General features: G+C 42.1%; 1 protein-coding gene across 2 annotated transcripts in view; it reads left to right on the top strand.

Moving 5' to 3' along the window:
* slc6a9 (solute carrier family 6 member 9) overlaps positions 1–12,653 on the top strand; it is a 65,410-nt gene extending 52,757 nt beyond the window's left edge. For both annotated transcript variants that reach the window (XM_030074544.1, XM_030074543.1), the window contains exons 8-13: positions 2,120–2,357; positions 2,672–2,806; positions 3,685–3,784; positions 4,305–4,405; positions 6,075–6,245; positions 6,795–12,653. In XM_030074544.1, coding sequence (XP_029930404.1) covers positions 2,120–2,357; positions 2,672–2,806; positions 3,685–3,784; positions 4,305–4,405; positions 6,075–6,245; positions 6,795–7,043 — 994 coding nt within the window. In that variant the 3' untranslated portion in view covers positions 7,044–12,653. The remainder of the gene's footprint in view (positions 1–2,119; positions 2,358–2,671; positions 2,807–3,684; positions 3,785–4,304; positions 4,406–6,074; positions 6,246–6,794) is intronic.
* Positions 12,654–24,109: the final 11,456 nt, after the last annotated feature.

The following is a 24,109-nucleotide window of genomic DNA, read 5'->3' as shown; positions in this document are numbered from 1 at the left end:
CACGGCGCTTTGTAGTCGGTTGCAGTGAATGGAGCAGAATGGAGTGCGTTGCTTGGCCGCTCTGCATCAGGCTCCTGTGTCAGCAGAGATTAGCATGGCAGGGCCCACATAAAGAGGAGGATAACAGGTCTTTGCTGCTGCAGAGGGCTAATCAGAGAGGCAAGACTTGAGGAAGAGAGGCGAGATGGATAAGAGGGGAGGAGATGGGTCTATTGTGCAACATTGGAGTTGATAGAATATAGAGAATGAACTGCATGCTGCTAGAAGCTTTGAGGCCACAGCAGAGAGGGAAGAGACTGCGAGAGAAGGAGCGGACAGGACGGGTTGTTTATTCTCCTGAAGTTTTAGGTTGCTCTGGTGGCGGCTGCAGAACGACAGCCGAGAGAGTGATGGACAAAGTGAGAGAAGTAGGAGGAGGAAAGAGGGAGGGTAAAAATTAGCAAGGAGCCTGAGGTTTCATCTTCTGTGCTCAAGCCAGGTTAAAAAAAGAAGGCTAAGGGAACGAGGGGAAAGTGAAGAGATAAGGAGGGACAGGAGGAGGGACCGAGATAATTTTTTCAAAAAAGCTTCATTTGGACTGCTGTTAAGAAGCCAGATGCACCGCGTGCGCATACCGAGGGAGTACGGGGGGGGGAAGGTGGGGAGAAGAGAAGGTGACGATGGAGGAGGGGTGTAGAGGAGGAGATAAGGTGAGGAAAAGATGTCATTTATTCTCTTGAGCTTGAGGTAGTGCTGTCCACGCATGCTGGCGGAGTGAGGGAGTCGGGGACGGACTGGAGGGGGTGAGGAGGAGGGCTGGAGATTTCATTTGTTCCTCTGCCAGCAGCTTGAGGTGTGCTATCCGAACATGCAGCTGTACAGCAGCCTAATCAGCTTCCTGCTACAGTACCGTCCCCGTGGAGGTGCACTCCACCCTCCTGAAAACCCCCAAGTGGCTGAAATGCAAAAGCACAGTCAGTGGTGCACAGACCTGCGGCCAAGAGAGGGACTCCTGGTGGGGTTGAAAGGGCACTTGCCTCACTCTTGTTGCCACACATTACTAAAGACATTGTCTTTTGTGAGCTTTAACAGGAGGAAACAAAACAATGTGCAACCCTACCGTTCCCTTGTTAAATTCTAACAAAACTGTCTGCTGCCTGGATCTGTGTAAATTATTTATGATTGATTTTAATATATCTAAACCGACACTCGAGTTTTCTCTGACTTGTCTGCTGCCTTAAAGCATGACCAGTCCTGCACCAACAGTTCTATTTTACCGTATTTATTTGATTTTTATCCACTATTTTAGGGATACAGACTGTAGCTTTAAAGAGTACAAACACACCTTCGTCATCTGTTCCCCAACCTACATCCTGAAATATTGATTTTTAATAGAAAATCCTGGATGTAGCTCTATTTTCCCAGTCCTTGAAGCCATGGTCCACCCTAAAATTCAATACATGTAGGTTATTTCAACAATCTTGGCTAGTTTAGTCAATATTTGAAAGCAGAAGCAGTGCTAAAAGCCAGAGATGAGTTTGTTCAGTGATATAACCCTAACCCTGAATGTAAACTGTGGCCCTGTATCGCATCCATAACCTTAATATAATCTTAAATGTAGCCTTAAAAATATACGATTTGGGCTGTAATCGGTGCCTTTTTTACTTTAATCTGTGTTGTCTCTCTGCTTGCATAGATGGAATTATTATCAGTAAAACAGATATGCAGATGGCGGGTATGCAACTGCTTAATTGTATCTTAAAGCAGTTTAACAAGTTATATACTCAGCAGTTCTCTGCTCTCATCTTCAGCCTCCTGTACAGACAGTATTTACAACTGTGCTGCCAGTACATAATGCTCTCTACATTTGAAAATGCCCTTCACATGATTTCAAATCTGTGATGTAGTTTGGTCAGTCGTTAAGAGTTACTCAGTTGGTGTCATTTCCAATAGCGCCCTCAGTAGTGATGGTATTGGTGATGTGTTTACATTACTCTGTTGAATTTTTGATGACAGATATTTTCTGTCAACTTTTTTCAGCTCATTTTCAACTTCATTATTTTCAACTTCATTAGTAGCAACTGCATTTTGTCACTTTCTTGTGTCAAATTAATATACTTTTTTTTCTCTTGATGTACAGGGACAGCATCATTATCAGTGTTACCAACTGCGCAACCAGTGTCTATGCTGGCTTTGTCATTTTCTCCATCCTGGGGTTCATGGCCCACCACCTGAACGTCCCCGTGTCCGAGGTGGCCGATCACGGCCCAGGGCTGGCCTTTGTGGCCTACCCAGAAGCCCTCACTCTGCTGCCCATCTCGCCACTCTGGTCCCTGCTCTTCTTCTTCATGCTCATCCTTTTGGGACTGGGGACTCAGGTGAGGCTCATGTGAACACACTCATACACATGATCATGTTTGGCCATTTCTGCCTGTGTCTTGTCTTTTTTCCCTTAGTTTTCTCTCATGTGTGTTATGTATAATGCGATGTGATTTTCATGAGGGCTTTGTGAAGTGTTTGACTGTTTATATGTAATACTGTGATAACAGTGTTAACACAGAAAATGCTCCTTATAAGGTAGCGTTAGCTGTGTTAGTTGATATCCCCTACCTATACTTCAAGCTTGTATGTGTGGCACACTGGAGGGTTTTCTGCCATACCCTTTGACCTTTTGTGTTTGCCATTGTTGTAGTTCTGTCTGCTGGAGACGCTGGTCACGGCTATTGTTGATGAGATTGGCACAGACTGGATTATGAAGCACAAGACTGTAGTCACGCTGGGAGTGGCTGTTGTTGGATTCCTACTGGGAGTTCCACTAACGACACAGGTAAGCCCCAAAAAGTACACCTTTGCAAACATGCACACACAATTTGTTTTATTTATTTATTTAGTTAGTTATTATCTCCACCAGGTGTAGCCTAGAGGGAATCATGTGTTTGGTCCTGTCTGTCTTTCTGTCCACGGCTTATCTCTGAAAGTACTGTGTCTATCAGCCTAAAATTCGTGTACAGTCAAGCCTGTATGATGACGACCCTCTCATGGTTGCAGTGATTCAGAACTTTTGCAAAACATTTTTTTTTTTTTTTTTTTGCTACTTCTGCTCTCTGTCACTGTCCAGCTCACTCTACCGCTGCTGTCTTCCTCTCTGTCTCTGTTCACATACATCTGGGTCGCTGCACTGCTCCTTAATGAAGTCAACAGGACTCAGAGCAGACATACAGGAAAACAACACTGTTAAAAGTGTCGGAGCAGGGGGTTAAAATCGGTTGCATCGCTGTTTCATATGTCAGTGGACCATTTGCAGTTCTTTAGTGTGTGTTTGTGTGTTAGAGAAAAAGAGAGAGACCTTTAGTAGTAATTCTGAATTTTGCTTTTTTACTTTGCTTTTTGAAACACAGTTTCTATCAAAAGCCATATGATATCTGGCAACGAGGCAGAAATGACTCATGAGGTATAGGTTCCAGACCGGTATAATGTGTATAATAAAGTGAAACAGATACCAAGACAAAAAGAAAATACTAAACGTAAATTAAACATATGATTGGCTGCAGAGTCTCTCCAAAGTTTTGTTTAGTACATAAGGTAGCCTATAGTCCAGGAAAGAGGAGGTACACATGGAGTATCTGCACTTCACATAGTGCACTCTTCCAGTTTGTTCATGAATTTTCAGTATTGACCTGTTCCCTGTATGCAATCTGTGTTTAGGCAGGAATCTACTGGTTGTTACTGATGGACAACTATGCTGCTAGTTTCTCTTTGGTCATCATCTCCTGCATCATGTGCATCTGCATCATGTATATTTACGGTAAGAAGATAATCTAATGTAGGTTTATTACATGAACCCCAAAACAGTGTACAAAAATTGTTTTGTTTCCATGTTTTTCTGTTGACAACTGGCCAAATGCAGACAAGTAAAGTTTGAATGCAGAAAATGTGTCAGCTATGTTTAATGTCAATGTCAACAGTAAAAATGAATATTTGATGTTAAAGATACCAGTTTCCACTGACATTAGCCTTAATATACTAGAATGCAATGCAGCCACAAGACATATTTGAGTAAGGGTGACAACACTGTACATGGAAATGATAAATTAAATAAATGAATTGATTGCCATAGTTTGCCCTTGTAGTTCCCATTCTGTAGTGATAGGTGACTGTGCCATGATTGGCAGAGAGCCACACCTTAAGGTCTGTTTTCATCCTGTTCAAATATTGTCAGGGCGTACAATCTAATCTGAAAATCAAGTTTAACGGCCAGAAGCAATTAAACTTGAATTTCTTCGACCTCCCCTGACACCAGAGTAACTGTGCTGCTTTTGCTGCAGGTCACCGGAACTACTTTAAAGACGTAGAGATGATGCTGGGCTTCCCTCCTCCTCTCTTCTTCAAGGTCTGCTGGAGATTCATCTCTCCTGTCATTATCTCCGTAAGTGGACGCACATACACTCCTTCTCACACATCCTGAACACAGGACATAACACGTTGACTCAAAACAATATAAGGGACTTTGAGGGTAAGCCCCTCAGTTTGTTGTGTTGCTGACACACTGTTGGGGACCTGACCTACATTTTAGCTCCAATCAACACTAATCTGTTTGGCTAGTGTTGCTTTGTTCCCAATATAAACCTCTAACAGAAAGTCTCTCTGACTGGGAAATGAATACATGCAGTTGTGATCAATGGTATTTCCCAAGCAGGCGTATTAGTCCACTAAGCTGCTGGCCAACCAAGAAATTCATTGTTGTGGATTACTGGTCAGATTTCAGGGGTTTTTGTTTTCTCTTTCATTTCACTATACAGTCTAATGCTCTGCTCTCAAGGGACACTAAGTCAAAACTGTGACTGTACAGTTTCCTGCTGTTTGGTAAAGTGATGATTTTTGTCACCATCTCTTTTAAAGTAACAACCTTCAGCCTTTTCGTATTAAAAATGTCCATTTTTACTACTCACTGTTGCCAGTGTGCACCATACAGTTGTGATTTAATTTACAGAAGAAACATAAGAAGCTGCACTCCACACTCATTGTTAAGTATGCTGCATCTCTGGACCCTCACTGGACCTTTTTTTGCCATGTTGACTTTTCTTCTGCAAAGGTTTACAGGCTTGCCACAAATAGATTACCTGCACCCTCTAGTGTTCACTTGAAACAACTTCACCTAATGTCCTACAATTCAAGGCGAGGCCAATGTGATGGGTTAAATTATTTTTAAATTATTTTCCATATTTTATCATTCATTAATTAAGCATTGATGTCCCTGGAACTAATAATAGTAGCAGTAGTACAGGTAGTAGTTCCACTAGCAGTATTAGTAGAAAATGGACTTATAATAATGCTAAAGGTTGTATTAGCTGTTGCAAGTGTGTACTAAGTGGTTGCTTGGGTGTTTGTAGGTGAGATGTACTAAGCAGTTGCTAACTTTGTGGTTGTTTGGGTGTTTATAGGTCTTTACTAGGATGTAAGCAATTACAGGAGAGCCCATAACAGTACATGGCAGTAAGCAGTCAGAGGACATCCCATCATTACCAGTAATTAGGTAATAAAAACCACAGGACAGGCCATGTAAGTCATTACATAACAGTCACTGAAGCCGTCTTTGAAGCAGTAGCTGGCACAGATGTTGAAGCAGTATTGAAGCAGTGGCTGTAGCCGTCATTGAAGCAGTACCTGAAGTAGTCGTTGAAGCAGTACCTGAAGTAGTCGTTGAAGCAGTACCTGAAGTATTCATTGAAGCAGTCATTGAATCAATAACTGCAGCAGTCATTGAGGTAGTAGCTCAAGCAGTCGTTGAGGCAGTAGCTTAAAGGTTTGCATGAGTTGAAGCAGGTTAGTTGTTTTTTGGTCTTGAATGTCCACACTAGCATTGTGGATAATAAGCACTCATTCAGTTTAACAGTTCACGAATAATCAGTAGCTAACTGTAGCTAGCTGTATTTGTACAAACCATTTACAACTCTTACACCTTGTCAGGAACCTTGTCAATAGAGAGTTTATGCCGAGGAAATCTCCCTTGGATATCCCTAATGTTGACAGGTTTGCAGATGATCAAGCAGTTACTCATTATATCTGTTTTCTCTCACTGTGCTCTGCCCGTGTAGTTCATCCTGATCTTCACAGTGATCCAGTACAAGCCCATCACCTACAATGATTATGTGTATCCTGGCTGGTCCCTGGCTATCGGCTTCGCCATGGCCATGTCATCTGTGATCTGCATACCCATCTATGCCCTCTACAAGATCTCAAAGTCACCAGGAGCGACCTTCAGAGAGGTACAGTGCCTCCCTGCCGTTCTCTCTCCTGTCAGGATGGGTCTCTCTGGCTCTCTGTAACACCTCTAATGTCAGCAGTAGAAGACAACACCTTTTTTATGACATTGAAATTCCTCAAATACATGAATATTGTATAAAATTAAAGCCTAATATTGGAAACTAAGATACTATGGATACTATATAATGTCAAAAAAGAAATACAGTATTATGTCAGTACTATGTCATACCTGCATACATATATATGTACACACACACACACACACACACACAAATATCCACACAATAAATTCATGTATGATTTATGTAGTGTGATGTAAATTACAATTCAGTTAATGTAATTTGAGTTTTATTTTTTAATAATATCATTTTTCTGTAGAAATATTGTTTCTTCACAACTGTTGTTTGTGACCACATTACAGCATGAATGAATTATGCTGTACTTTTAACACTGACATTATACTCTCAAGTGATTTAAAAGCAGCAAAACCGCTAGTCATCATAATAGTTTGTATTAAAATGATGCTTCTTTGCTCCCTCCACCTCGCTCAGCGGTTGAAGAATGCATGCCGGTCACACCCCAAGTGGGGCCCGGCGCTGCAGGAGCATCGGACAGGCCGCTACGCACCGATGGCTTCCGAAGACAACGTGGATGCTCGTCCCCTCAAGGAGAAGGAGGAGTTGAAAGAGGAAGAGAAGGAGAGGGAGAAGGAGAAAGAGAGGAAGGATGAGATCAGCCTCACCATCCAGGGAAGCAACGGCTCCACCAACACACACAACAACCCCACCTCCAGCGCATAGAGGGCACCCAGCTCTGTCGGTGCTGCCTGGCACAGCCCCATGCCCCACCATCTGCTCCTCCTCCTCCTCCTCCTCCTTTTTCCTCCCTGTCCCCACACCTCCATCCTCAGCCCTCACTTCTCCTCACCCCACTTTCCCACAGTCCTCTGTGGGGGAGATCCCATTCGCTGGAGACCTTTACATATTGTAAGGGCTTATTATGTCTATCCTAACCTCCTCTGTCTATCTGTTTGTTGTCTCTAGAAAAAAGTGAGAAAGAAAGAAAAAAATGGTTCATCATCCAAAAGATTTTTGTAGGGGGTGGTTTATTTGTTGGTTTCACATAATTTAATATTGCAGTTTGTTTTTCCTTTCATTTTTTTTTTTTTTTTTTTTTTTTTTTTTGTAAAACTTGTATGCGTCATCTACATATGCAGTTGGAGTTAGATTGTGTTGAAATACTGGCTGCGAGGGTTTGTTTAGGGCGTGCAGCAACTTAGTAGCACAACAGTGGAAGACCATTTTTTCCTTTATTCTGTTAGCTGGGTCGATTTGGAATTGGCAACTTTCCAGTGACAGTTGAGGAGAGAGGTATGCTATGACTGCACTGGCCACTTACAGCTGGTGTTAACGCTGAGCTGATCTATGAGATTCAGCGGCAGTCAATGGCCAGAAAAAAAAAAAGGTAGATATACTCAACCACATCATATGAACAAACATATTAATGAATTCTCATTTCGGGCATTGCTTGGAATCTACTGTACATTTTATGGCACACAGTGACCTCAACCGTAGTCAATCTCAGCTAAGTCTAAGCCTATTGTTTGTATGCTGCTTCTTTTCAAACGTTATACAGAGCACAAGTATTTAACAAGCACCCTAAATAATAAACACCCTAAAATTTTCTGTGTAATTTTCTGTGAAAATTTCCTCTTTTCCTCTGTTTTTTTTCTCTGCCAAGTTTTTACCAAAATTGGCAGAGAAATATCAGCGTACAGTAAATGTGCTCTCTGCCTCCACATTCACACTCGCATGCAGACACAGACACACACACATACACACACGCACACACACGCACACGCACATGCAAAGCATATTTGCTTCCAGTGTTTTAACAGAGGCAGAAGAGATCTGAGTGCCCATTCTCAGGGTCCCATTGAGGTTACACTCTCTCGTTCGACATTGCTCCTTACCTGTGGAAACCTTGTTTCAATACGGTGGGCTGTGCAGATTATGGGGAATTTAAACCACCCATACCATGTAGAAAAGTGAGTGGATTCTTTTGCCTTTCCTAATTAAAACCACCTAATATTAACATTAATTGTTAGATAAACCAATGCCAATACAAATACACGCACACAGATACATAGTACACATACACACGTGTGCGTGCACACACACACACACACCTAAACAGGTGGATGCAACTCTGTATATAAGTGCCATTTCTTTTCAAGTCTTCCAGGCATTCTTTTCTAGTGAAATGCATTTTGGGATGTGGCATGAGAAGGAGGATCTTGGCTGGTGACAGCAGCAGCTAGCATAGGGAAAGGATCATACAGTAGGTGGTGCGTGTGCAGTGGTGTAGAGGTCATTGACGAGGTGGGTATACTATTAAGTAGACAGGTAGGTCACTAAAGAGGAAGCGGGTACACCCCTCTACATATTTAAATGGCTTTTTGGCTGATCTATATATAGATATCTGCGTATACCCTCCACTACACCACTGTGCGTGTCTTTTTAGTCAGTGTCTCCCACAAGTTGTAGCAATTTGCCCCATCAAGGCATGTTACCAAAAACATGTTCAACATGCATGAACTTTATATATCGGTGCCATAACAGTAGTAGGTGGGAAATTTCTTCACTTTTCTCAAAACTCTATATGTATCAGAGAGGCTGGTATGACCTCAGTGTCTTTACAGTGGAATCCTAAATGCATTTACAAATATTTTGTTTCTCAAGCTCTGTGCCAAGCTGGTGGGTGACTGGATAATTACAACAGAGAGGAGAGGCCATTGGCCTTGAGATGGAGCTTGTTCCTGGAAGAATACAGATTAGAAACAGTCATCCTAACTGAATTATGTAGTTTAAATGTAGTTGTATAGTATGTTTCTCTCAATAGAATTGTCTTATTTACCTCTCATTATTGTAAAGTACCATAGTAAATAATTATAAGCGAGATGAAATCTGTTTATTTTGTAAAGAAGCTACAGAATCTTAAATAACCTTGTTTCCTCATCCATGACTTGATTTGGTTGTTGTTGTTGTTTTGTCAGAGGGTGTGATAGGATAGAGAGCAGGCCGTTTGGTGGGCAGGTTTCCCAAAGGCATTGTATTTGAAAGACCATTTTTGTCCAGTCAGCATACAATAGAACAATGATTTTTAGGTCTACGGGTGGATTTACACCGGCAGGAAGATCTGAATTGTTCAGGGCACAAAAAGCAGGCTGTTTCGTGGCTATTTGAACAGCATATTAAAAGTAACACAGATGGAGGCCAAATCTGTGTCACAGGGAGTTCGAAGATCAGATGGTCCTCTCATCCGTCTTGGGAGCCCTGCTCAGGCGGTAGCAGGTTGCTGTATTTGTTTAGTTTCAAGAGCAAGGAAGCTGCTGGATTCAGCTGCGCCAGGTCAGGCTCTGCACTTTCTGTGAAACACACCGTCAGACTAAGCCTGTTTTTTTTGTTTTTTTTTTTCATCAGTACAAATGTAGGCACTTTTACTCACTCACTAGTCATGTTTTTGAAGACATTAGTGATCATTAACTTCAGACAGTGCAGTTGCTCCAATAGACCACAAGATGGCCTGATTCTGACACTCAGGGTAGTCGAGGCACAACAGTAATCTGTATGGAAACTAAATGCAGCCAACAAATCAAAGTGTGTGAGCGGAGATCCAAGCAGCAACAGCTGAGATACACGCAGCACCAACAGGCACAAGCTGTACTCTGGTGTGTGTTTGATAAGATGAAGACAATGGAAATGATGAATAAGTCAACATTAAGCACATAAAAAAAATGATAGAATGATTCTTAGAAGCACATAGTGGAGCTCTCAAAGCAAGCACACATTTTTCTGACCACATTTTTAACAGACTTGTATAGAAGAGTAATCAGATTATGGAAACATGCAGGATATTTCTATACATTGGAGACCTGGTGCACTTGTAGTAGCTCATGGCAATAGGTGTGCACCATGGATGTCAAGTTTGGCCTGCAGCTACTGGAAATGTCTTAACCGGTCGCACTAGTCTTAGGGCATTTGAACAACCTTGTGAACACTTTTATTTGGTTTTCATTTTTTTACCGCAAAACGTCCTCGTGAAATCAGCTAAATTGTGTTCTCACAAGACCAGGTGCTTTACCAAACACTACACCACACCACGCCATCTTTAACGCAGGCGCAGTTCGGGGTTGGAACATAAACTTCTATAACGGTGGTGTCTAATGAAAACTGCACACTGTATATAAATGCTGTTTCTTTTTATTCCGATTCTTCTCATGCCATTGCATTTGGGATTCCAAGTCGAGGAAAAATTCAGTTTTCAGTGAATTTTCATTTGCTGACAAAAAAAAAAAAGTGAATACAAAACTATTGCTCCCATTGTAAAGTGGGACTGCTTGTAGCTGAGGCTTTCCTGTTTGTGACTGCCTGTCCTCTGTGTTGTTGATGTAGTGAGTGAAGCTTAGCCACAACGCTACCACGCTATCCCTCTATTTATCCCATCCCTCACATCTCTGCTGGCCTCACAACTATTCCTCCCTTTGTACAGTAATGTAAAAAAAATAATAATAATAATAATCGGACTGGTGTGTGTATGTGTGTGTGTTTCTCTTTGTTTTTATTCGGGGCGGGGTGGGCAGGTAGGCGTGTTTTTGGGAGGGGTACTGTTTCATTTTTGCATTTGTTTTCGATTGCTTTATTTTCTTGTAGTGTAATTTAGCCAGCGTCGAGTGTATCGTGTACTCTGTGTGTAGTGGATTAGCTCTTACTGCTGAGCCTGCATGTAGAGCGGGCGTAGTCTTAAATATTGATGTCAATGTACTTCTAATTCATCAGATCTAGCCAAGTCCTATTCTGCTAATATACACAGTATACCTTTTAAAAGATTTTTTCTTTTGTACTAAAAGAAAGGAGAAAGAAACCTACATATTTTATCTTCAGATTTTAATTGTTTGTCCATGTTTGATGACACTACTTTTCTTTTTCTTTTTTTTTTTGTCTGTCTTTTTAAAGATGTAGACAAATGTGTATAAGAAAAAGCCAGCTGATATCAAAAGCATTGCCAAACAAAAAGCTTTGGATCGAAACTTGAACTAGTTTTTACTGTGAGCTTGGTGGAGGTAGCAGCTGCAGCTAGGCCGTGCTTTTTTAACAGTATCAAATGTACTTCATTTTACACAGTGCAGTGCCAAGAGTCATACAGTGTATATCGTTCAAAGCGGTGTCGCACATATGAGTGTACCACAGGGCAACTCTAACTCTGTTTATAATCTGTTTACAACATTCGGCGGCCCTTCCCCCAAGCAGCCTGGCTTTTTCAATCTGGTTGGTGTATTTTAAACAAATATGTAAAATCGAACAGCAGATTGAATCAATATGGTTTAGGGCCCATCAGCACGTCCATGAACTGTTTCAGACTCAGAATACGACAGTGTCCTCACACTTGACCCATGTTTCCAAGATCAGCCTGCTGATACACATTCGTCCTCACCCAGCTCTGGTAGATAGTGCTGCCGGTGTCAAAACGTCAAGTTGTCACTTCAAAAGTCTGCTGGTTTGTGCATAAGACTTTGTGAGGCAACCTTATGACATTGTATACACGCCAGACAACGGGTCCACTATTTGAAATGGATTTGTTTGCTTTTCAAGGATTGAGAGGAGTCAAAGCCTCTGAGAAGGCTAACGCAAACACACAACTTAATGGAGAATGGCATGAATTAATAACTGACCCAGGTCTGGATATACTAATAACACCATTGCTCACTATCACCTCACACTGAGAAAGTCTCTGGATGTTGAAGAATGTGGACTACAAGGTTTTGACCATTTTTGTACACAAACTCGTTGTGCAACTCCTCTACTGTACTAAAAAGAAAACTGTGATTTTTATCTTTTTTTCTTTTTTTTTTCTCCCTGCAATTCGGTGTAAATTGCAGAAATGACCTCTTGAATCTCTTACTGCTACTCATAAGCATAATGTCTCATGTTTCAGCACTTTAAAGAAATCACTTGTTTTTATAAGCAACAGGAAAAAAAAATATAATAATAAATAATAATAATACACTTCCATTTTGAAATATGTACAAAAAAAAGTCAAGTAATAATGTTTTTTTAGTAGTTTGGCTGGGGAAAAACAGTGTACAAGTTTCAGTAGATGAATGCTGTGTTGTTGCTAAGCCAATGTAAATTCTTTTCACGGGAGGAAAGGAGAGGAAAAGCACAAATGAAGAGAACACAGTTCTTCTGGTACTTTCGATCATATCTATCTGTCTATCTAGCTAACCATGTCTGTTCTTCTTGTTCTTCAACCTTTAGGGCCAAAATCCATTGAAATGTCTTAGTCCTGTCAGCTGTATATCGTAAACTGTTCAATTACAAAATGGTAAATAAAATCTATTTTAAAGATCAGTGCGCTGTGGTGTTATGTCATGAGTGTGGTGTCATGGTCACGGGGATTAAAGCAAACAAACAAACAAAAAAATACAAAAAAAAAAAAAAAACTCACCATATTTCAATCAATCATCTTTCAAACACTGTTTTTGTTAAAGTCAAGCAAGCCTAATCAGTGTCTGTTGATTCTTTCCTTAATAATTCAGTTCAAAATACATAATTTTTAACACTAGGAATCTTTTATATTATACATAATCTCTATTATCTATTAATAATTTTTTATCCCCTAGTCGAGTGTGAGCAGAAAGTCACTCTACAGGTTGGACCGGCAGTGTTGTAGTCTGTCCACTAGGTGGAGCTGCAGAGCCAATTTTGATCCATAAGACAACATGGTTCATGTCTCCTGTAGGTTCAATTCATCTGAGAAATAAATTACAAATTCCAAGCTATATTATCGTCATCATTATTATTATTATGTGTCATGTGTAAAAAGGTTTGTATCATACATAACCATTTACACTTTTCAAAACACAGCTCTTCCTTTCCATAGCATAATACATGAGATTTATTTTGCAGAATATTTCACTAAAATTTGAAATTCCAAAAAATAGATTTGGCCAGATAGCTATTATAAAGTTGCAAGTGATAATTGCCATACCTTGTTAAATGGCTGATACATTTTAAACCATCTGTAAACATTTCTGAATGCTACTCTAAAGGTGCAACTACAGCTTATAACAATTTGTTGATGAATGTAGCCACGTGGTGATTCTGGGGTTTAGGCCAACACAGACTGCTAGAAGTTGAAAGCTTCAGCTGCTTAATTATGATTTCTTAAAGGTTTAGAAGTCATCTGGCATTTTGGTATTTTTGCCCATTCATCCAGAAGAGCATTTGTGAGGTTAGGCACTGATGTTGGAAACTGTTCCCACAAAGCTGGAAGCAGAGAATTGTCCAAATGTCTTGGTGAGCTGAAGCATTAGAGGCCGAGCCCAGCAAAACAAGCCCACAGCATCATCCCTCCACCAAACTGCACAGTCAGCACAATGCAGTCAGGCAGGGAACGTTCTCCTGGCGTTCACCAAACCCAGACTCGTCCTTCAGACCCCCAATAGAGAGGCATGATCACTCCACAGAACACGTTTCCACTGCTCCAGATTCCACTGGCAGCGTGTTTTATACACCTCCATCCAACATGCATTTATTGAGTCAGCAGAGCGTCGTAACTTTACGTGGTCTGCCACCTCGTGGCTGAGTCGCTGTGGTTCCTAAACACTTCCACTTTGCAATAATCCCACTTCCAGCTGATGGTGGAATATCTAGGAGGGAAGAAATATCACAAACTTACTTGTTGCATCCTATTACATTACTATTACAGCACCACGCTGGTATTCAGTGAGCTCTTTAGAATGAGCCTTTCTTTCACAAATGTGTGTGAAGGCAGACTGCATGGCTAGCTGCTGGATTTTATACACCTGTGGCAATGAGAATGAATGAAACACCTGGTATTCAAGGATTAACAGGTGTGGCCCAGTACTTTTGTCCATCTAGTATATATTATATTTCACTTGTCTGAAAGTCAGTAACATGACTTGCAGTCATTCAAGTTAAAGCATTACTTTATGTCATTCAGTAAGATCTGCCATATACAGATCTGAGTGGCTGTGAGGAGGGGTATTAAAATGAGATGGACCTAGATGTCTGTCATTTGGTTAGAGACATGATTTTAGGGAATTTTACTGTTTTCTCTACTTACCCATGGGTCAGAAAAATTAATAGATGCCTTTGGAGTGTATTTTATTTATTTATTTTCTAAGATAAGGGGGGCTCTCTAAGCTTTGTCTGAGGGGAGGTGCACAGGCTCCAATTTTGAAAACCCCTGCTGTAACAGTAATGTAATTTCAGTTCAGTTTAAACTGCACTGACGCAACGCAGTGCAAATTCCCTGCACTGACTACAGCTGGACTCAATTTGTTTAGGGCTTGACTTGGTCTGGGATTAGGTGGCCCCATAGCCTGCATCAGTGGTTTTCAATGTGGGGTCTGGGGACCCCAAACAGTCCATGAGGTGCTTCCAGGGGGTCCTTAGAAATAAATGAGGAATAGTTGAATTTCACTAGACATGGTTACAGTACTGCCCTGCGATGGACTGGCGACCTGTCCAGGGTGTTTCCTTGCCTTCGCCCTATGAGCGCTGGGATTGGCTCCAGCACCCCCTCGCGACCCTAATGAGGATAAGCAGTTTAGAAGATGAATGAATGAATGAATGGTTACAGTACAAGAAACATACGAGTGAGTGTTTCAACATTTTGTTTTAAACTCATTTGTAAGTGTTCCAAGTGTGATATCTAAACAATTTAATACTTGCTGCAAATGAAAGTATCTTTTCATGATAGGTTCCCTCGGACAAAATCGTTTTCAGTGGGGGTCTGTGGCATAATTGTGAATTTCCCAGTCTGGGATCAATAAAGTATACCTATCTATCTATCTATCTATCTATCTATCTATCTATCTATCTATCTAATGAATCGCAGCTTTTTAGCCATGCCTTTTTAGCCATGCCTTTTTAGAAGTAGCCATTCTGTACCTAACTTGCCTCCAGAAGAGCTTATGAGGGTTTGGATCCTGCAAATTTGGAAATGTTCTATATGGATATTGCACTCTGATGCCTGCTGTTCTTATCTGGGGACAGCGTGCTAATTTGTATGACACTTTCCATCCTCCTTTGACCTCTAGTACCCTATAGCAGCCAGAAATAATTTCCCTATTAACCAAATTAGCTGCCCCCGCATGCATGCATGCTATAACAGAATTCAGAGGATGTTTTAAAACAATCAGCATTTAGAAAAATCCGTATCGCTCTAGTCATTCCTGGATTTTATGTTTTGAAATAGCCTTAAGTGTGAAAAATTAACACCAACGGCTACATTCAATAAGTGACCCTTATGCAACCCTATGCACTTCCACATTCAGCCAGCAGAGGACAGTGTGGCTATACATATAAAACTAGATAATACAGGCACAGCTTTGACATTAATAATTAATAATTAGGCCATAACATCCTTCACAGGTAACAGGATTAAGCCATGTGAGTTCACACAGCCCCACATAAAGCTGAAGTGATAAATGTGATGTTGCTGGGAGTGTCAGCACACACAGCACACCCTCACTCCCTTCTCTCTCTCTCTCTCACACACACACACACACACACACACACACACACACACACACACACCTTTGTTTCCTCTTTGCTGGCTGTTTGTCTTCCACATAATTCTGCCATCAGATGTGTGCAGTATCCTCAGACAGGACAGTCTGGTGTGCTGTGGGATGATGGTGGGTGTTGCAGTGAACCACAAACATTTGGCCACATTCAAGCAGCTGGCCTCCCCCTGGCAGAGGCTTCTTCCTGGATCGTGCCTTAGCAGAGTGCCTGCTGCTCTGTGTGCCTTGAAAACAATGAGGCTCCCATTCCAGTCACAACCTCAAACTGATGCAACTGGTGTTGGCGGAAACTGATTTAAGTTGTCTTGAGTGTGGCAGCTGTGAATTACTGTGATCAGTCTGTAATGCAAACGGTGTGCCAGCTGTGATGATGTGCGTTCCAGAGATTCAGAGGAATTTGCGGTTCAGTTTTAAATTGTAACTGCTTAAGCACAGAACTGTGTTGTCTGCTACTGCACATCTTGATGCTGAATTGGTGCCATGATTCAAAGACTGCTTCACATAAACGCCTGTTTTCTTACGAGGCAAATGTCAAAACAGCCCCTGAGAACTGACTCATAGTTATTCATTAAGGGCCATAGAGGACTAACTGTTGACCGTGACCCTGTGTGCACCCCATATTTTCCTCAAAACAGCACCGCCGTCATGTGTGGCACAGCCTGCGCCTTGTCAGGGATGGCTGGAGGGCATTTTCCAAACTGTGAAGTCGCCTTTCTGACACCATTGTTGAAAGTGATTTTGCAGCTTGCAGGGCCATTGTTATTTTTTTTTTTCCCTCACTTCTTTCCCTTCTGTGAAATATGAGTACCACACAGTATCACAGCAAGCAAACTGTTAGTCCTCCACACACTGAAACCTAATAAAAGCACGCATTAATTAACAAGTCAGCATGGATGCTCATATGTTATGCCAGTGAATGAACACAAGGCTGGGCTCTGGCTGCTCTGCCTTGGGTCAATCTGCACATCACACGGCTTAAACTGGCTGTTTGTCCTCCAGTCTTGTCTCTCGTACAGCAGCATCCTGCATATCAGCAGCGTGACACCATCATTCATTGTTATTCGGGTCATCTGACATCTGACTGAAAAAATAATTACATAACCAGTCCTTCATCCTGAGGTGGCCATGCACCCACTACAAGCAGAAAAGAGTGTGGTGAGTTGGAGTCGGAGTCTCACAGCTGTGAGTGTTTTCGCCCCAAGTTCAAGGCTGAACTGTCAATTTAAAGGGAACTGGTAGGGATTGTTATAGTGGTGTGTTTTCTCCAATTGGATCATTGAGGTGTTGCAGAGAATTTTTTTTTCATACTGTTTTCTGTTTTCAGGTCTGCCACTTTCTACTTCTTAAGGTGGTTCAAAATGCTGCAGCTACAATCTTGCCTAAAACAGGACAATTGGATCAAATTACTCCAATTTTTGCATCCCTTTATTGGCTTCCTATCCATGTAAGATCAGACTTTAAGGGGCTTCTGCTGACTTATAAAATCTTAAATGGGCATGCGCCATCATACCTTTCTGATCTCCTGAAATCACACATTTCATCTTGAGCCCTCCACTCCCACAATGCATCTCCTGTGTGTTCCCAAAATTAAAAAGAAGTCAGCAGGCGGCAGGGCCTATTACTATCAGGAATAACCTCCCTGCTGCCGTCAGACAATCAGAGCCTGTTGAGTCCTTTAAATTCAAATTTAAAACTCATCTTTTTACCTGCAGTCATTTGCTTTTAATTGGGTACTTCATGACCTGCTACTGCACGGCGGGTCGGTTTCTGTCTCATTTAATTTACCAGGAACTGTCCTACCAACGAGATTATAGATTATTGCAACTGTCTCTCAGGAGACTTCACCTTGTCCGGCAGGGGAGAGTGTGGAGCTGCAGACATGGCATCCTTCACATTTCTTCACATTGCTCCTTTTTTTCTATTCTCACATCACTCTCGCTCTCTGTGTGAATGATGTCTTTATCCTTCTCACGCTCCTCTGTGAATAATGTCTCCTCTTGTCTCTTCTCCCGTGGATGTGAATGGTGTGATGTGAGTCTCCCCTGTGTGCATGTGTAGTCTGTCCTCCTGCCAGGTCTCCATGGTGATGGTGGTCGCGTGGCTCTGGTCTTAGGCTGTTGTGGTTTCAGTGCTGTACTCTAAAACTCTAAAACACATCTATTGCACGTCTGTCCATCCTGGGAGAGGGATCCCTCCTCTGTTTCTTCCGACTTTTCTCCCCCCATTAAAGGATAACTCCGGGGCCTGGGCCCTATTTTTCCACCTTTTCGCTTCCAAATAACTGACAGTGACAAAAATGTTTGGAATTGGTCTAGCATTGAGCTAGATCAATTCAGCAGCTGCAAAAGGGGCCACAATGCATCTGCAATGTGGCAAGTTCGCCTGTCAAACATACATCCACTAAAAGTGCTTGTTTTTGCCACTGACAGGCTCAGATTATTATTAGTGTCTGACAACATTATGGAAAGAATCCCTACAGAAATAGATGTACCACCTTGATAGAGGTGTAGCTCAAGGAGAAGTCTTGTTCTGTAATCTCATGTGAGGTGAGAATTGTTGCAGCAAGACAACAGAAGAAATATGAGAGCTGGAGAGAGGCGTCACGGGGAAAAGTTTGCTGTTTTGGAGTCCAGGAAGCGTAGCATAGTTATATCTAGAAGTTTAAAGACTGCTTTTGTTGCACAGGGACACACTGAAGTTGTGACGAGTTGTGCTGCAAATGGATCCAAACACATCTGTCCATACACTACGACCATCAGCTCTCAACCATTTCGACCAGCAGTAAAACTGCCAGGCAAAGAGGAGAAGAAATCCTACACCAGAGCACTTTCACCTCAAGAAAAATGTGGTTTCAAGAGTGGAGAGACCTGCTGCTGACAGACAGGACATAATGTTACTAGACATAAGGAAAAATGTCTTGCTTTGTAGGGATATTTTCCATCATTGAGTGAGACACTTATAATAGCCATCTGAACCTGTCAGTGGCAAAAACATGCACTTGTAGTGGATATAATTTGGGGCAATTTAAAAAAAAAAGTGTCCCTATCACTCATTTGGATCCCAAAAGATGTAAGAATAGTGAATACAGGAATGATCTTTTAAAGGTATTTTGGGTGGATTTGTTCCTTCCTCAATGTGCAAGTAAAAGCACAGCGGATGTTGTATTGCTGTAAAACCCCCTGAGGCAAATTTGTAATTTGTGATATTGTGCTGAACAAATAAAATTGACTTGACCTGAATAGCCTTGCACTGTCATGCTGCAGGCCCAGATGTGCGTATTGCCAGCTCGGTGAAAACAAAGGCATGACGACGCGTTGTTACTTGTAAGAAAATCAAATTATCTGAAGGCGATAATGCCGCTCTTACTCCTACATCATCGTTCACAGTCAGAGCCTTCGACATGATGCCCTCAGCTCTGTTTTCTCTGAGAACATCTATTACACGGCATCAGTGTCACATGCATTGTAATGATGGCCATTAAGGCTTTTCAGCAATTAGTACCAGGCATTAACAGCGCCTAGAGCATGCTCTCAGTCGCACGGTAAGATTTAACTTAACATGCAGGAGTTGCTTTATTGGCTTAGCTGGATGTTCCGCAGTGAACCTGTCAGTCACCTGGTGATTGGTTTGCCAATCTGCATGTCTTTTAGCATTACCGAAGGATAGCAGAACATGTCACTTGTTACACTGGAGGAAAGCGGTTTCAGGATAGAGACGGCCACACCCGCTTTATTAAATTAACATGGCATTGCCTTTGCTGAGGTGATAACAACATGTCCATCTCTGTAGAACCAATGAGTGATGAGACTCCTGGCTCTGAGACGTGACTTTGCATCTCCACTACATATCAAAGCACAAACAGAGTTTTGTCAGCTGGTAAATGGTGACGATAGTAATGTTCACTAGAAATATTGTAGGAAACCCTTTTATTAATCCCACTGTGAAAGATTTTCATTTTCACAATAGCTGAAAGAGTCACCATGTCAGGTTGTTCATGACGGGATGAAATGAAAATTAACAAACTCCTGATTTCCATTGTCATTCATTCATTTTCCATGAGGGATCATGAGGGGAGTCTATCCCAGCATGCACTGGGTGAAATATCAGCTTATATGAATCATTGTTATTCTCTTATTGTATTGTATGTCTTCACTGTACACTGAGCTATTTAGTTCAATCTTGTAGACCGCATCTTTGCGTCTTCAGTTCTAATGTATTTTGTACATTTGTTTTGTTTTGTTTATTTTCTTAACTTGTTTTTAAATACATTTTAAAAGAAAACACATGATCAGAATCAGAAATACTTTATTGACTCCCGAACTGGGTAATTTCAATAAAAATCTTGTTTTCCCTTAAATAAGTGAAATAATCAGCCAGTGGTTGACACAAACACATGTTTCCAGTGTTTGGTAACGTGAAGTATGCCAGCACTGAAAACTAATGAAGTAATCTCACCCCACTGGCAGATTTATCTACTTGTTTAAAAGAGATTTTAAGATTATCAGTCACAATAAATGACTAAACGAGTTGTTATGATGGATTTTTTTTGCAGTGCAAAATATAATTTTATTCCAGCAAGACCTCTGAGATGAATTTAAAAATCACCCAGGTATGATGAAATTGCCCTAAAATAGACCGGATACGTAAAAAGAACCCCCAATTCCAAATCTGTAAAACAAACGGCAGGGCATGAGCTCTTACAATCCAAGACAGCATGCTGCCAGCGGAGGGTCGGGGTCCACACGGAGGAGCTGGTGCAGCTCCCTCTGTCAATCACTCCTTCCCCTTCACATTGCCTGGGCAGTACTGTCATGCCCACACTGACTGATTTGGATCACTGGTTCCCGAGAATTTGTCTTCACCGGAGAGGGCTGGGGAAACGGACTGTTCATCACCTTAATGGAAGAGTATTGATTGTGGTGCACAAGCACGACGCCCGTCTGCAATAGTAATGGACTTCCTGAGGAATCACAGATGAAAAGGCATCTGGGGATATCCGGGAAGAGGGAGCCACCTCTGCACTGATTTTAGTCTCTCTCTCTCTCTCTCTCTCTCTCTAAATATATATATATATATATATATATATATATATATATATATAAAATCAGAGTGAGAGAGAGAGAGATGTAACACTGTGTGTGCATTCTTGTCTTCATTTATCAGTGTGTGCTGACAGACAAAAATGCACGCACACACACACACACACACACACACACACACACACACACACACACACACACACAGTGTTAATAAGCTGCTGCTGTGTATCATCTTGTCTAACAGTCTCCGACTGTTGCCTACATGTGTTTTGATATCTATCCACTGGACACATGAACTTGTTTGGATCAGTTTAATCCCTTTATTTAGTGATGACAAGCTGTAGAATGACAGCTGTCAGGGTGTGAAGGTCAGGGCAGAAGATGATAGACAACAGCTCTGTGCCCTTTTGTGTGTGTGTGTGTGTGTGTGTGTGTGTGTGTTTGTGTGTGTGTGTGTGTGTGTAGATGTATGTGTAAGTGTGTGGTGGACGCAGCAGGGGCCTAATAACATAAGACTCTCTTAGCCTCCATTCAGCAGCATCAGACAATCCGGTCAGAGATTAGTGGAACAAACGTCTGCCTGTCACATGATGGAGGTTGTTTTGCAGGCTGTTTTGAAAAGCTTTCATGTGCCACAGATTTTTATTGGGAGATGATCTCATTACACGGTGTGTGTTTTTGTATGTTTGCCTTAAATCATTGTCATTTCCCCAGTATCGCTGTCTCCATCTCCCTCTCACTGTGTCTTCGTATCTGATTCTGAAAATCACCCAAATCCATGCATATCACAAACAAAGACGAGATTCGCTCACCTGGGTGTATTTTTCACATTTATATGGAACTTGTCTTAATTCATATGGCTCCACAAAACGCACAAATGGAAATTGCTGCACTGATGGTCTGTGTATCTCTCCATCTGTCTCTCCGTCTCTGACTCAAGTCGTCAAAGTTTATTGTTGCGTGCTATTCTGAAAATATTTCGAGCCCATCACCTTCGTAAACAAAGAAACAAAATTCAGTCACGATTACATGTTTTCACATTCATAAGGAGCATGTGCTTGTGTCTCTTATACAAGCTGCTCACAATTTCCACAATTTCCCTTGCATGCAGTTCTGAGGCATTCTTACACATGCTGTGTAAATGGGAACACAGCAAGAATACCAGTGTGCTTGAATCACTTCTTATTTTAATGTGTGCATGTGTGGTTGTGTGTGTGTGCATGTGTGCATGTGTGTGTGTGCTTTCTAACTTGGAGCTTTTGAACAAATGAGACCCTGTAAATGGCAACAAAATACCAGCATTGTTATACTAATTTTAATACTGGAGGTGGGAAACCCTCTGCTGGGACTGCAACTCCTGTTGTGCTGTTCCTTTGATGAAGAAATGTTTTCATTTAGAAGGCATGTTGACTAAGAGTACATTCCTAATAACAGCAACCTCCTTGGGACTAGCTGCAAAAGGTAGGGAGGTTTTTACACACACACACACACACACACACACACACACACACACACACACACACACACACACACACACACAAACACTGGAAGAGTTCCAGGGATTCAAACTGGCAACCCTGATGTCAGGAGCCCACCTCTCTTTCAGGCCACAGCAGCAGCAGACGTTAAGCTGGTTAATAGCTTTGGCACTGGAAAAAAAAAAAAAAAGACAACTTGTTTCCACACTTTATAGAACAATTTATGTGCAAATAAAGCGTGGATGGGACCTCACATGCATACAAATAGATTGCGTGACGTCATTTCACATTTGTTGTGTGTGAGAGAGGCTTTGGGTGGGGTGGGGAGGGGAGTAAGGAAAGCTGGATGAGAGGAGAGACGTTGTGAACCCTCTGCTCACACAGACATCTGAGTGTGATGTTAATTATACTGATGTGGGTCGACGTGGGCCCGTGCTGGCCCAGAGGGGGTAGGAGGAGATCATTAAAAACCCGCTCAAACACACCGCAGCGCTCTCGGAATCGTAAACACACACGCAATTAGACGCAAATTAACGTTCCCGCACCTTTCACGCGTTCATATACGCTATATACGGGCACGGGAGCGCAAACACTCGCACGCACGCATTCGGATAATAGAGCGACGTTCAATGTGGGTCAGCTCGGGTTTAACTCCAACAGGCCTTACCCCCCAGTGTGAGACAAACTCAGCATCACCATCATCATCATCATCATTATCATCATCACTGGCTACCCTGGCGCATGCACGCGCCTACACAGGCGCGCGCGCGCAGCAGACGGACAGAAACGCGCGAGGCTGAGCCGCAGCCCAGAACACAGGATCATCATAAAAAGCCAAACTCTGTTGAATCTGTGCAGCAAGCATAAGCGTGTAATCCCGGCGTGATGTTACAGCCGCTCTTTTTTATGGGCACTAATCTCAACAGCAGGGCCCTTCAATTGCTGGAAAACGGAATGTAACCTTGGTTCAAATTCATTGGGCTCCACTCATTCTTCACAAGCAATTCTGAACTGTAGCTGCCCGCTATGACTGAGCGATAGCTCTCTTTTTTTTTTTTTTTTTTTTTTGCAGGATATTGAGGGACCACGGTTCAGCTTGAATTCACTTGCCCTTGGCCAAATAGAAATTACACTTTCTGGAGTCAGCCGGGCTAAGGTCCCTGTGTCGTTTTCCACACTTATTGCATTTGTTTCCATCGCCCTCAAACTGTGAAGAGCGTCGCACCGCCGCTGCAAAAGTACAGGGGATGAAAATGCAGGCGCCCGTTGCTCAAGTAACAATGAAAAGGCGAGGCGCAGATGTTGCAGTTTGGAGAGTGTACAAGTGCGAGTGAACAATGCCGCTGTCCCTGGTGCTGAAATTGCCTACTGTGTTCTGCTTTCGTGCAAATATGTTGTTTCTAGAGAAAAAAATATTGTAATGATGTTTGTCCTTGCCAAAGCGCGCTTTTGTTGACATGGCGCGTTGCAGAAATTCCACTAAAAGTTATCTTTAACAGTCGTTGCCCGGCAGCGAGGAGTCCACCCAATTTGCAAGCATGTTTTGAAAGTGAATGAAGAAGAACAAGCGGACTCTCTCTCTCTCTCTCTCTCTCTCTCTCTCTCTCTCTCTCTCTCTCTCTCTCTCTCTCTCTCTCTCTATCCCTCCCTCCCTCTCGCTCTCGCTCTCATACACACACACACACACACACACACACACACACACTGTGACCGAGAGAGAGAGAGAGAGAGAG

The sequence above is a fragment of the Myripristis murdjan genome, chromosome 17, assembly GCF_902150065.1.
Source record: "Myripristis murdjan chromosome 17, fMyrMur1.1, whole genome shotgun sequence".
Classification (NCBI taxonomy): Eukaryota; Metazoa; Chordata; class Actinopteri; order Holocentriformes; family Holocentridae; genus Myripristis; species Myripristis murdjan.
Note: the sequence above shows the minus strand (reverse complement) of the source record. Positions and strands in the feature narration are given on the sequence as shown.